General features: G+C 41.5%; 1 protein-coding gene across 1 annotated transcript in view; it reads right to left on the bottom strand.

Moving 5' to 3' along the window:
* Nucleotides 1-12,516, bottom strand: part of PLEKHM3 (pleckstrin homology domain containing M3) — a 70,773-nt gene that overhangs the window by 28,947 nt on the left and 29,310 nt on the right. Inside the window, exon 5 of the mRNA XM_005144647.2 lies at nt 1,103-1,166. Within this exon, the coding sequence (XP_005144704.1) occupies nt 1,103-1,166 (64 nt within the window). The remainder of the gene's footprint in view (nt 1-1,102; nt 1,167-12,516) is intronic.

The raw sequence follows: 12,516 nt of genomic DNA, 5'->3' as shown, positions 1-12,516 counted from the left end.
GCTTGCTTGCTTTTTCACGGCTTGATTATTAAAGATGAGATAGCAGAACATGCTGAAAAGATGTGGAAACAGTTTTAGAGCTCAGATGACTGCCTTTTTATTTTATGTATAGAATCATTTCTACTCTGCGACTTCGCCAGCCAACAAAAGCCACCTTTCCTGCAGTTCTGTAGTCTCCAGCTCTGAAGGACATCTCAACTACCTCAACTTAAATGAGTCACCTGAGCATCCAGAACTGACTGTGCTATCCGTTATCCTGCAGAAATGCACCACTAAACAAAGGAAATATCAGTGGAAGAAGCTTTAAATAATGTGTTCACATATCACATAGAGTGTGAACACAGATGTGCTCAGGTCAGCTATCGCATCTTGCGTCATCGCTTTTCCCATTGTGCATGTGAGCACTGCAGCACATTCACCCTAGATTCCCTACCTTCTTTTGTCAGCTTTCTTTTTGGCCAAATTCTTTTTCTTTAATCCGGAAGGGACTGAAATTCTGCTCTTTAGGCCGATGTACTGCAAAGGTGTCTGCTTAGTTCAATCAATACCACTGCAAAGACACGTTCTGCTGGCACGTTACCTCTTTTGTGGCCACCTCTGCCACAGTAACAGTGCATGGCTTACCTCTGTGTAGCAGCCTTGCTGAGGATTTTTTATTATTATTTTTTTTCCTCTGTCGTGGTAATGCCTAGCAAACTTTGTAAATAAGCATGTTGTGCTAGGGACTGTACAAATTCATCCATCCATGAACAGCTATTCTTTCAAACAAAGAAATAAACTGTGCTTGTCACCTGTAGGCTGAACCTTAGATGGGCCTTCACCGATCAGATGAAAAACCTCACAGTAAAGTCCCCTTTACAGACTACAGCTTTCTTGCACCGCCTCTTTCCAGCCCCATTTCAACACTGACCCTCTCAGCTTTTGCCTCTCACCCCATACCAATGCCTCACTAATTCATTTTATATTAAACTATTAATCACAGAGATGGCTTGGAAGTAAAGCTATTTATGCTACGATTAGCTAGAAGGGGGAATGTACAATTAGCACTGAAAATGAGAACAGGTTTCATGTGTAACAGGTAGAACTAGTTGAAGAAACTTACCTGCTGAAGGTCTGCGAGCGAATAAAGATGGATTTGTTGGAGAAGATACTCTCTGGGAAAAATCCTGGAAAAGAGAAAAATGTACATGTCACACCTTTTTTGACCATGAAACTCAAAGATTTCCTCTCCTCACCAAAAGACTGCAGAACAATAATGCTAGAGAGACAAAGCTTGTCAAAAACTGGAATTATGTCATCCTGTAAACACCAGCTACTTTTACAGCATTCCTCATGGGAACAGCAATTCCACAAGAACGAATGCTGTGCCAGTGTCATTCTCCAACTGTCAGGTAAGCATGTACCACAGCATTTACAGCCACAGAAAGCTCACCCTGAGCACAGATGTGTTTCTTTAAACAATTAACCCAATAACAAAACTAAATAACCCAAACTACATATCTGTAGTATTTCCTATGGGTTTTAGTACAAGATTGCTGGTCTCCTAGAAAGCTGTGATTTATGGCTTTGTAACTGAAATAACTATATTGGGGAAAATGCCATGCAGATACTGTTCTTCCAACATCAAGTTGATTGGTATAAATTCCTTTTTGCATACAGAAATAAATATATTGGTATAGACTTTATAATTACTTACTTGAGAAAGGCATATTTTGCTTATATAAACCAAGGTTTCAGGCAAGACCATTGATTATCAATTGACAGACATGTTCAGTAAAGCTAAATTACAGAAACCTGAACAGAGAAGAGACTTCCTAATTGAAGTGACTTGCAGTAAGATGAAAAACTGGGTTAAAGCAACACTACAGAGAAAAATGGACCTTGTAAAAGTAAGTGGATATTAGCAAGAAAAGTTTATGAAAACCTATGGATCTGCCATAAAGATGTCAGGAAGAGTGCATCTAACCAAAATGTGTACCTTTGTGTGCACACACACAGAAACAACCAAAGAGCTTTATTTTCCAGTCAGAACAAATATAACAAAGGAGCAGAGAATCACACCACTCCTGCAAAAAAACAACTGAGTATCTCAAGGGGTGCAACTACTTTACACTACGTGCTGCTTAGAGAATATACTGTGAACTCAGTTTCTGCATTATAACCATGTGGTTTTAATGCAATACAGAAAACAAAATTCTTGATATTATTAAATGCATGAGCAAAGCTCTGGCAAAGACTAGTTTGTAATGGCAGAACTGAATGGCAGTGAACAGAAAGACCACTGGACATGTCCAAAAAAACAGATACTTTCAAGGCCTATATGATCATGCCATGAGCCTGCTGAGAAAGTACACAGGAAAGTACACAGGAACTCAAAAAAGACATTTTAGAAGCTGTGACAACATAATTAGCTAAAACGCAGATCAAAAGGAATAACAGTATCAACTGCAACCTTTGACAGAGCACTGAATCCAAGAAATAATGGAAGCACCTCAGATCATTCTATTCTTAGTTGTCTTAAATAATTACCTTAAACTGCTGCTTTCAAAGCTGTCTTAATGGGACTAGGACTTTTCACTGCTGTCAAGCTGAGTGATACAAAGTCTCCTACTCCTTTCATACTTTGGATAAAAATCTAAGCTTTATTGGGGTGGGAGGGGAAGAGTCTTGCAAGTAAGGCACTGACAACTGGGCACCACCACTCTTATGGCACTCTCTGGAGCAGGACTGTGCCCTTGCTCCTTCTGACTCTCCAAGCATGTCTGCTCTACCCACCTAATTTTCAGCTGCAGTCTCACTGGGATACTGCATTTTCCCTTTTTAGTTCTGCAGGCTATACAATCGCTCCTATTACAGGGGAACGTGCTTCAGTGGCTCTGCTGCATCACACCTTCATAATACATTTGGCACGGTGTCAAAGACCACTAGGAAACAGTCACAATCTAGATATCAGATAACATATGACATTCGGGTTTCTCACTTGCACATAGGAGATTTATTAAAATTGATTGCTAAGGAGTCAACTCTGAACAGCATTTTGAAGCCATTAGTATTTTTCAGGTCTGACAGAATTTGTCATTAAAATTTCCCCATCATTCTCCTCCGATCACACAAGCAGACACTAAATGGTAGCTTTGCCAGGAACTATTATTTGCTGATGCTCTTACAGCACTGCTAAAGAAAATAATTAGCTAATGAAAGATTTCCTTTTTCAGGAAATAGCCTGAATAGCCCATAAGGCAGAAACTGTCAACAACAGATATCGATGACTAACATCATGTTCTCCTGCAGCCTTCAAGGACTGCATTTTATTTGCTGCAAGTTCTAACCCCTAATAAAAAGTGTGCAGATGAAAAGCAAACTCATGATCAAGGGACTTCCTTTGTCCAAGGGGGTCTTAGCCAGCACGGGCCCTGGTGACAGTCATCCTCTCTCTCTACCTGTTCCCCTCCCTGAGATACATTAATTTGCAGCAGCAGCTCTGCAGTGCCAGCATCCAACATTCTTCCCAAATCTATTTCCAGGAAAAGAAGTAGGCACTGCCCTCCCAGTCTTATGCAAGACACATCTATACATGCATATATCCAGCACTCATGTGAAAGGAGTGCAATGGAAACTGCTATGCAAGCTGAGGCATTAAGAAGCCCTCAGTAAGTAAGGCTGGTCCAGCTTCAGATTTGCAGTCCTATTGACTCGCAAAATCCCAATTTGGTTGTGGTGAGCCACAGAAAAACAGCTGAGCAGCCAGAGCTTGCATGTACAACAGCATTCACAAAATGTGTTATGAAGCCACTGGATTAGTTTCTATATGGTCCAGTCCTACATGGGCACCTATACAGTGTCCACATCTCCAAAGGTGAAGAGTACACAGCTTCAGGAATGGGAAATCACTGAAATCACCTAGAAGTAGGCAGCTCAGTCCCTGTCATTTAAAATACAAATTATGCATGGTCACCACACCTGTGGTGAGCTGAACAGCTATTTCAAAACCACATAGAATCATAGAATAGTTAGGGTTGGAAAGGACCTTAAGATCATCCAGTTCCAACCCCTCTACCATGACTAAATCATGTCACCCAAGGCTCTGTCCCATCTTGAACACTGCCAGGGATGGAGCATCCACAGCCTCCCTGGGCAACCCATTCCAGTGCCTCACCACCCTAACAGTAAAGAATTTCTTCCTTATATCCAATCTTGTTGTGCTGCACATCTGCAATTAAGAAAACTTCCATTAGTCCCATTTGGAAACTCGACAGCTACCTGAATGTAAATTGTGAAGACACCACCAGAAATGAATGTTTACTGATAGTTTTGTCAGTCTTTAGTGGGTGGGAACAAGAATGTAAGAGACACCAGAATATCAACTTGAGACGCATTTTCAAAAGAACTCATCATAACATGCAAGCAAATCAGCTGGGACAGGAAATCCACACAGACCAAGTAGTCCAGTGAGCAAGAAAATGAGTGATGTCCAGTGGCCTGCTTGTCCACAGAGGTTCTCTGAGCCTAATGAGGTGATGGCTTATACAAAATCTTTTTCAGGAGGGGGCACACAAGACTAATTCGGAGCCTCTTGTTTTTCGACCCAGACACTTCTCCTCATGTACCCAGTAGGAACATAATGTCTCTACCACCTCTATCCCTCTGTCAATTGCAACTGAAACTGGTTGAAGGAATCCAAAGTCAGTAAAGTACAGCAGGCAAGATGGGGCTCACACACACACCATGCCATGGCATTAGCACCCAAACAAAGCACTACGTAGCATCCAAATCACCCTAAAATCACATTCATGTCTAAAACTCTGTCAGAGACCACAGAGTAGGCCAAGACAAAATGCACTTAGCAACATTTCACTAGAAAGTAAGTATTTACTTTCTGCATGAGATGTAGCTTTGAGCATTCTTGTGTTAATATAAGGCCTTGAACCAAAGCCACCAAAGCATGTGCTTGCATGCTATTTTTCCTTTGACATAATGGTCCTTTACAAACCCCAAATGGGAAATCTCTGGTAAATTATTTGAAAGGAAAATAAAAGATGTCAGTTTTGTAAATCTTTTGATCGATGTGCTATAACTAACTGGATTTTTTCAGAAGCTGGTCAACTGAAAGCATTCATGAACAGTGTCCTTTGAAATGAACAGTGTCCTTTCAGTCAAATCTTAACACAGAAAAAACTGGAGTGAGCTAGACAGAGGTCAAACACAGTACGTTAAGACTCATCACAATAAAAACTCAAACCTCTGCTGCTTCAGAATGTGACCTGTGACCCCTGAGAGGCAAATGGTATCAAGTGCACATCCCACTAAAAGCACCTTATAAGCTTTCAGTTTGGAAACTCCCGGACCAGTTTCACCATCAATGCAAAACAGAACAGTTGTGAGTCACAAGATTGCTGTGCTGTAAACCCTAGCCACCAGTCAGGGTTAAGCCTGCAATGAACAAACCAAGTTCAGTGCTAACCAGACCTCTAGCTTTGCCAGTTCCTGATAACAATGAAATCCAAAGTCCTACTGGTTAAAGGTCTCGAAACTGCTTTATTGTTATGTGCTAGAAATCAAAGCAATCAACACAAGCAGGACAGAAACTCACTGTAGGAGACTTCCAGATCAACCAAAACAGAGAATCAGGCATTCTTATTTTCTGATTATTATTCTTTTTGATACTTTGTAATTTGAAGCATAACCTTCAGGCAAGACAGAACCAGAAATTTCATCTCTCCCCTTTTGGATGATCTTGTCAGGTAAGTATTTGCACAAATAAAGGTTATCTGTTAGTGTCCTCCTGCAAACAGAACCACTGATAAGACTTGGCTTTTTGCATCTGGACAAAGTATGTAGTCATGGTGCTTTGTTAGCACTAAGTAATTGGTCTGCATTTAAAGCCTGTTTATCATCAGCTTAGGTAATTTTTCTTCAATGGGTTAAATACCCTGACAGCTCTGCTAAAGCTACAACCAATTAATCTGCCCAAGCCTGACACTATAACTGAAGTACAAACCTGATAAGCAGATCGAACTCTTCTTTTTACAGTGCAATCAAAAGAAAGCAAGTTAGCTGGCAGGTGGGCACAACCACGTCTCCTTTGTACCAAAAAGCCTGTTGAAACCTAGGGCAGGAAGGGGGGAGGAGAGGGGAAGCTGACACCAGGATTTCATGTGCCAGCCAGGAGTGTCTTGTTTGACCAGGTTGAGAACTGTATGACTGAGCTGTGACTCACAGGAGAGGCAGATGCACCAGTCTAGCACGCAGCCACACTCAGGCAGCCTCTCCACCCCTCTTCTGCAGGAAGCTGCTACACCCACAGCTGGCACAGCACCCAGGGTACCAAGTGCACTTCCTCAGCCAGCATGGGTCATATCCTGGCACTGCAGCCAGTGCACCACGCTGCAGACTAAAGTAGCTGACAAGCAAGCACATGATGACTACCACTGCTCCCATATTATTTTTATCCATCCCCAAGACAAGCGGCCAGAGGACCTCTGAAGTGCTAGCAGTATGCACCACCCACAGCTGTGGCTGTGTGCACTCCAACCTCACTGAGAGGAGCTCACAATGTTCAGAGTTACACTATGATTTAAAAACTATAGAGGGGTATCAGTGAATTGCCAGTTATCCCAAATATATGTGAGTAATCCCAAATGTACATGGCATGGTAAATAACGCTATTGCTAGGTTTATCCCTTTAAATCATTTGACATGGAGTCTGTTAATTTAAGACAGAGGACAGCACTGAAGGTGATGGGAAAAGGTAGGGTTTTTTTCCAGCTTTTGATTTTGCATATCCTTGGAAATCTCAGCTCCTGAAAGTATGCTGGGAGAGGAAGACCTTAACTTCCCAGCAAAAAAAAGTCACCTAGGGAAGGGGGGCCTTGGGAAACCCAGTGATTTGAAAGTCAAAAAACGAACACTAGTTATTTAATTCTTCTGGCATTATATCAGATTGATGATTTTTTCTAATTCAAAAAAAGCATTTGTGAATCATTTCACATTCGTGAGGTATGAAAACTCTTCTGATTCTGGGAGCAGACATTCCTATGGATCTTCAGTCCACACTGTGGACTAGTGTTAGATTTATTAGCAAGCATGTTCAGGGGAGGTATTGTTCCATGTTGTTATGAAATTCCCCATGAGCATCCCTATCTTAAAACAGTTACCCTTATCATCCATCAGCAACCCTGAACCAGTATATAAACTTTCAACTATAAAATGCAGTATGCCAACTCTCCCCTCTGTGGTTACTTAAGCAAGGTTACAGTAACATTGTGAAAGACAAGAACTATTACAGATCAAACTCCAGTTTGGAATCAAGTACTGCAGTTCCTAAAAGGATGCAGAGAATGAGAGGCATAAAGTTTCATTTTGAAATCAAAATAGCTTAGGTCCCCAGTTAACTTCCACTGAAGAATAAGAAAATGTTTTTTGGTTTTGTCAGGCACTTCTGAACACTTGCATTTTGCTGCTGGAATTTCTGATATAAAAACGCTGGGATAAAACAAGCACAAGTCATACTTATTATGGCGTCCACATCTAATTAGAACTTCTTTTTTAAATGTAGTCTCAAAAAGTGAATAGAAATGACCATTCTGGAAGATATTACAGATCTATTTGACAAAGAGGTGCAGGTGTGCTCTTAGACTGAACTACAAGATCCAGTCCTCTGGAAAACTTATCATGTACACTGTTGGCATGCTCCTCAGCTGGTTGCCTACCATGGTAGAGCACTTGGCTTGTGCTTTTAACTTTCCTCTAGACATACTGCCCCAACCCTGGATGCTCTGGCACATGTCTTCTTTTTCCAGCTCTGTTTGTTACTCCTAGTTGAAACAAAAGCTCAAAGTCCAACCTAACCTTACCCTCTACAGTTTTAGCTACCTGCTTTCTGCTTTTTAAGATGTTAGCCTGCAAGGACCCTGCATGTGCAGTTACTGCTTCACAAAGACACAAGAAGTGAAGCGAAGATGTGGTTTGGATGTAAGAGCTCCATTAACAGGCATGCTTTATTTCAGCTACTGCAATGAGTACACACATGCAGGATCTATATAAAACAACAAATGGCTCATGCACACATCTCTGCATTTATTTTCTCCTCTTTCCTCACTTTGGGGTATTGTTTGGTCTTCATATTGGATCCTCTCAGGATACCCAGATACCCTCTTTGAATGAGTTTCTTTCTTGCCCTCTTTTCAATCACCCGTGCAGCAAATTTTCTTCTTCTGTTGGTTTTGCCATTAACTCAGAGATCTAAGTGCTATGAAAACCAAATCTTTCTGCTCCTTTCCTGATCAAACTTTCTTTTTGCAGTCTACTGCTTTCACAAGATGTGTCTTTGTTCTCCTGCTCTGCAATTTTCCAGTCTCCAAATGGCCTACCCGTGGCAAAGAAAATGGAGAAAAGAGTTTCCTTTGACAGTTGGGACATGACTTAATGACCTTCTGTTGTCCTTAGCCTGAAAGATGACATAGCTCCAGCTTCACATACGTGAGGTATTTGGTGGTATAGTGATTGCATAAGATCAATCAGGATTCCTGTGACGTGTTTAGACAGGTTCCCCAATTGCCACACAAATATTTTGAAAGTAATCTACCCCTGTGTCAGAAGTGATATGTCTAAGGCCTCACTGTAGGAAGTGACAGGACTCTATTGTTCAGCATAACTGAATTTGGGCTTGTTTCGCATCATGCTGACAGACCGGCAGGCTCAGTCAGGAGCACAGGTCTGCAGCACTGGAGGTGTACCTTTAACCTCCTGCTGCAACAGCAAGCTCAAATATGCTTGTGCTGTAAGATGCTAAGTAATGTAACCAGCACTGGAGTTTTGCTAGGGTGAAACTGATGTATTGCTGTTCTGGAGCTGACAGACAAAAATGGTATTAGACAGAGATGAGTAGTAACAAGAGGGAATATTTCCCATACAGTTTCTCACTACCATTCAGAAAGCTGCAACAAGCACTAATGTATATGAGAATGTATTGCAGAACATTTACCTTGTGTCACTGCCATCTGTCTAAAATACCTGGGCTAGCAACACCTGAACTGCAAGTTGAGGTATACAGCTGAGAGAGCAGAATGCCCAGAGAAGCTGGAGGGTTGACCTGGGTTAGCCCACCCTGCAGATGTGGAGGTGCCTGAAGACTTCCCCAAAAAAATCATTCTAACCTGCAGAGCCTTCAGCCATAACAAGAACAGAGGAAAAGAGGCTGTGGCACATGGACACGCTATTAGTCTGTCTTGTCTCTAGAGATAAGAGGAAGAAAGCAAAACCAGAATAAAACTTGCATCATTCAGCATAGCTTCACAGAATAACCTACCTCATTATTTAATGGACTTAATTAATTCTTGCTTTTTCTTAGCTATAAAATTTATTGACTCTACCTGGTTTGCCAGTGTCATTCATTCATCATCCCACAATCTGCAGGTGATGGTGGTGGGATCTGTACAACTCCACTTGTACTAATTTCTATGTTGGCATAAAGTTTCAGGCTTGCAGTTTCTGCCTGAACAGCATCCACACAAGCAAGGCAACCAAAACAAGCAAGAACTTGTTGAGTAAAGACATTTGAGGCAAATTATGTCTGTTGCAATACTGAAGTGACAGCCACAGCAAACAAGGCATAACAACACCCCTTGTAAAACAGGGAGCGCAGCAACAGGCTCAGAGTCTCAGCTGGCTAATCTCAGAGGAATACTGCTGATACGCAACTGGTGGAGGGCCTTGTTCCTCCTCCCAGCCAAGTTCGAGTTCCTTATTTTTTTCCCTTTCAAATACAAAAAGAGCTTAGAATCTGGTGAAGCAATAGGTGAGGATAAATCATTGTAACTGAAGACCATCACTTTTATTGCGAGCCTTCTAGCTACTTTCAGGATTTCTTCTTTCTATATAGTCACTAGCTTCTTCAAAGTTCACATGGTTCAGCCCTGAGTTCTCTACTAGATGCCAAGTTTCAAAGTTCCCAAAGTACCTATCTGTGCACACCAAGCATTATAAATAACATTTCCACATTTAAGCCAACTGGATCCTGAGCTAACCTAGTTTATAGCCATCTGGAATTCTTCAGAAAAAAAGTGACTTGTAAGCACTGTAAACAGTTTTGTCTTCCCAGAGGACACCGAGAGTTTTTAACTTCATTGCCATCTTCATTTTGTGATCTGGGTTCAAGAGCAAGGTATAGATTTAAAGAAGATGATAATGCAAATAGTATTAATAAAAGAAACCTTAGCGTGATCTGCTTTTCCCTAATAAGGCAGGCTCTATCAGTGTCCCAAAGGCAGCAAGGTGCCAATATAATTAATCAGTCTGTTTTTAGTTCTCCCTTGACAGCAATATTAACAGTTTGTTTCAGTCTGTTTATATGGGTCTGACAGGTCTTCAACATGCTGTGTTCACTTTCTTGTGATTAATAGTCATTCACATGCTAAGGTGAAGACCAAGCAGAAAAAGAATGTTTTTAGAGTTGGACAGATAACTGGATTCTCTCCCCCAGTCTTCCATTTCTAACTAGGTACTAAATTTAGGAGTGCTGTCTCACCGTATTGTTTAAACTCCTCCTTTTCTTGCAATTTGCCCATGTGACGAGCCAAGGGGAAATTTAAATCACCTATTTATTTACTTTTCAGCTGGGCTCTATAAAGCCATCACATTGATAGTGAATATCTGCACACTGGGATACTAGATACAGAAAGCAAAGCCATTGGGACTGTTCTGGGCAAGGAATAGCTCCTTCTGGGAAAACTTCTCTTCCTTTTCATCTCTGCAAACCTCTAAAGCGAGATCTGAGGAACTAGCTAAGCACCAAACCCAGCCCAACAGACCAAGGAGCAGCTGAAAGCTAAGATGTGTTTTATACACTCCTTCAGCGGCTTTTACAGCACTTCTAACAAGTCTTACCAAACTGGAGATGCTTCCCTAGCACAAAACCAAACACTTCTTGGGTTGTGTCCTCCTCTCCACCACAGAGAGTTTTAATTGAAGACAGTGTGAAAGAACACTTAGATAAGAAATGGGAGCATTTGGAGTATTTCCCAGTTCCCCCTTCTGCCATTCTGGGTGCTTCATTTTGATGCAAGGAGGTTTTCTCTCTCTCCTCCCCACCCAAGAAAACATTATGCACACATTTCTGTGCTAATTTTTGTTCATTCTCTCTTCTCTCCATTTCCTCAACACATCTCTCCTTTTGGGAGGTAGGTTTTGGAGCTTCCCCTTTGTCCTGGTTTCTTCATTAACTCTTAATTTCCAGAGATCCTTTCCCTCTTTGACTTTTCTCCTTCTCCTGGCTTTCCCTCGTCTCTTTGTCTCTATTCCATTGATTTCTCTGCTGAGGCTTCTTTTGATCTCTCTTCCTTCACTCTTACCCAAGTCCATTCAGTCTCGTGCCTCCTCCTGTCTGATTTAATCAGGAGATTCTTTTCTTCAGCATTAATCAGAAAGAATAATTTCTTTTCTGCCATTTTTTTTGCTTTGTTTTTGAATGCCAGTCTTCACAAATCTCAGTCTCCTTTTACTTCTATTGCAGTTGAAGAGGATGGCATAAGGAAGTTATTATAGTCGAACAGCAAAAGAGCTCTACAAGATAATGCCAGCCTCTATAATAAAACCATCCTTATTTTTTAAATGCTGAAAGCTGCCCTATCAGGTAACAGGAATTAAACAGTAAGACACAAACACACATTAGCACACAGTGGGTCTTACACAAGAACTCCACAGTGCTTTCCAGAAACCTGTTGCTATATCCTTCTCTTAGTTGTTCTAGGTAGTTCATCAAAGCAATGACACAGGTTATGCACCAAACAGCAGAACGTCTCACTCCTTACCCAGGATAAAGGCATTAGTGCATTCTCCTCTCCCTCCCAGAGAATTCAGGTTCCCCATCCTTAAACACCATGCTCAAAAGACAGTCACTGATGGCACCTGTTTCCTTGCCTTTTCACGGCTCACTATTTCAAAGCAGTGGCTTTCCTATTTGCAGTCTTGTCTTACAAACCTGGAGTATACAAATGCTTATAGATGCATTTACCATCAGATCAGTTGCCTGTACCTGGTGCCACTTGCCTCACAATATTGCAGGGGCAAAGATATCTCCCCATCTTTTTCGGAGGTCCGTGACAAAAGCAGTTTGTTTTTTTCAAGATCGCAACTGTGGCTTGATAGTTTTCAGAAGACTGTTAATTTTCAGCTTGTTAGAAAAAAATTAAGCAGCAGCTGAAGGGAGTAAGATATAGCACTTCCAAAATGAAGTTCATGTTTTATAGAACTACTGTTTCCACCACAGAAAACTCAATATAAAACACCTTCTGCTGTGCTGTGCCATGTTTTCCAGTAAACAAAACACTCAGCACAGCCCTGTTATGGATGGAAAAGACAGTGGCTGAGCAAGAGCACAACTGCTCTGGTGTCACACAAATCATATCCTGGGTCATATGCCAGGGGACTACATGTGGCCTCTGCCTTAATGTCAGATCATATCACACCACAGAAGAGGGCAGAAGCGCTGGACAGGCAGTTGGCTCTGGGTTCTTCCAT

This window comes from Melopsittacus undulatus, chromosome 8 (genome assembly GCF_012275295.1).
Source record: "Melopsittacus undulatus isolate bMelUnd1 chromosome 8, bMelUnd1.mat.Z, whole genome shotgun sequence".
NCBI classification, from domain to species: domain Eukaryota; kingdom Metazoa; phylum Chordata; class Aves; order Psittaciformes; family Psittaculidae; genus Melopsittacus; species Melopsittacus undulatus.
Note: the sequence above shows the minus strand (reverse complement) of the source record. Positions and strands in the feature narration are given on the sequence as shown.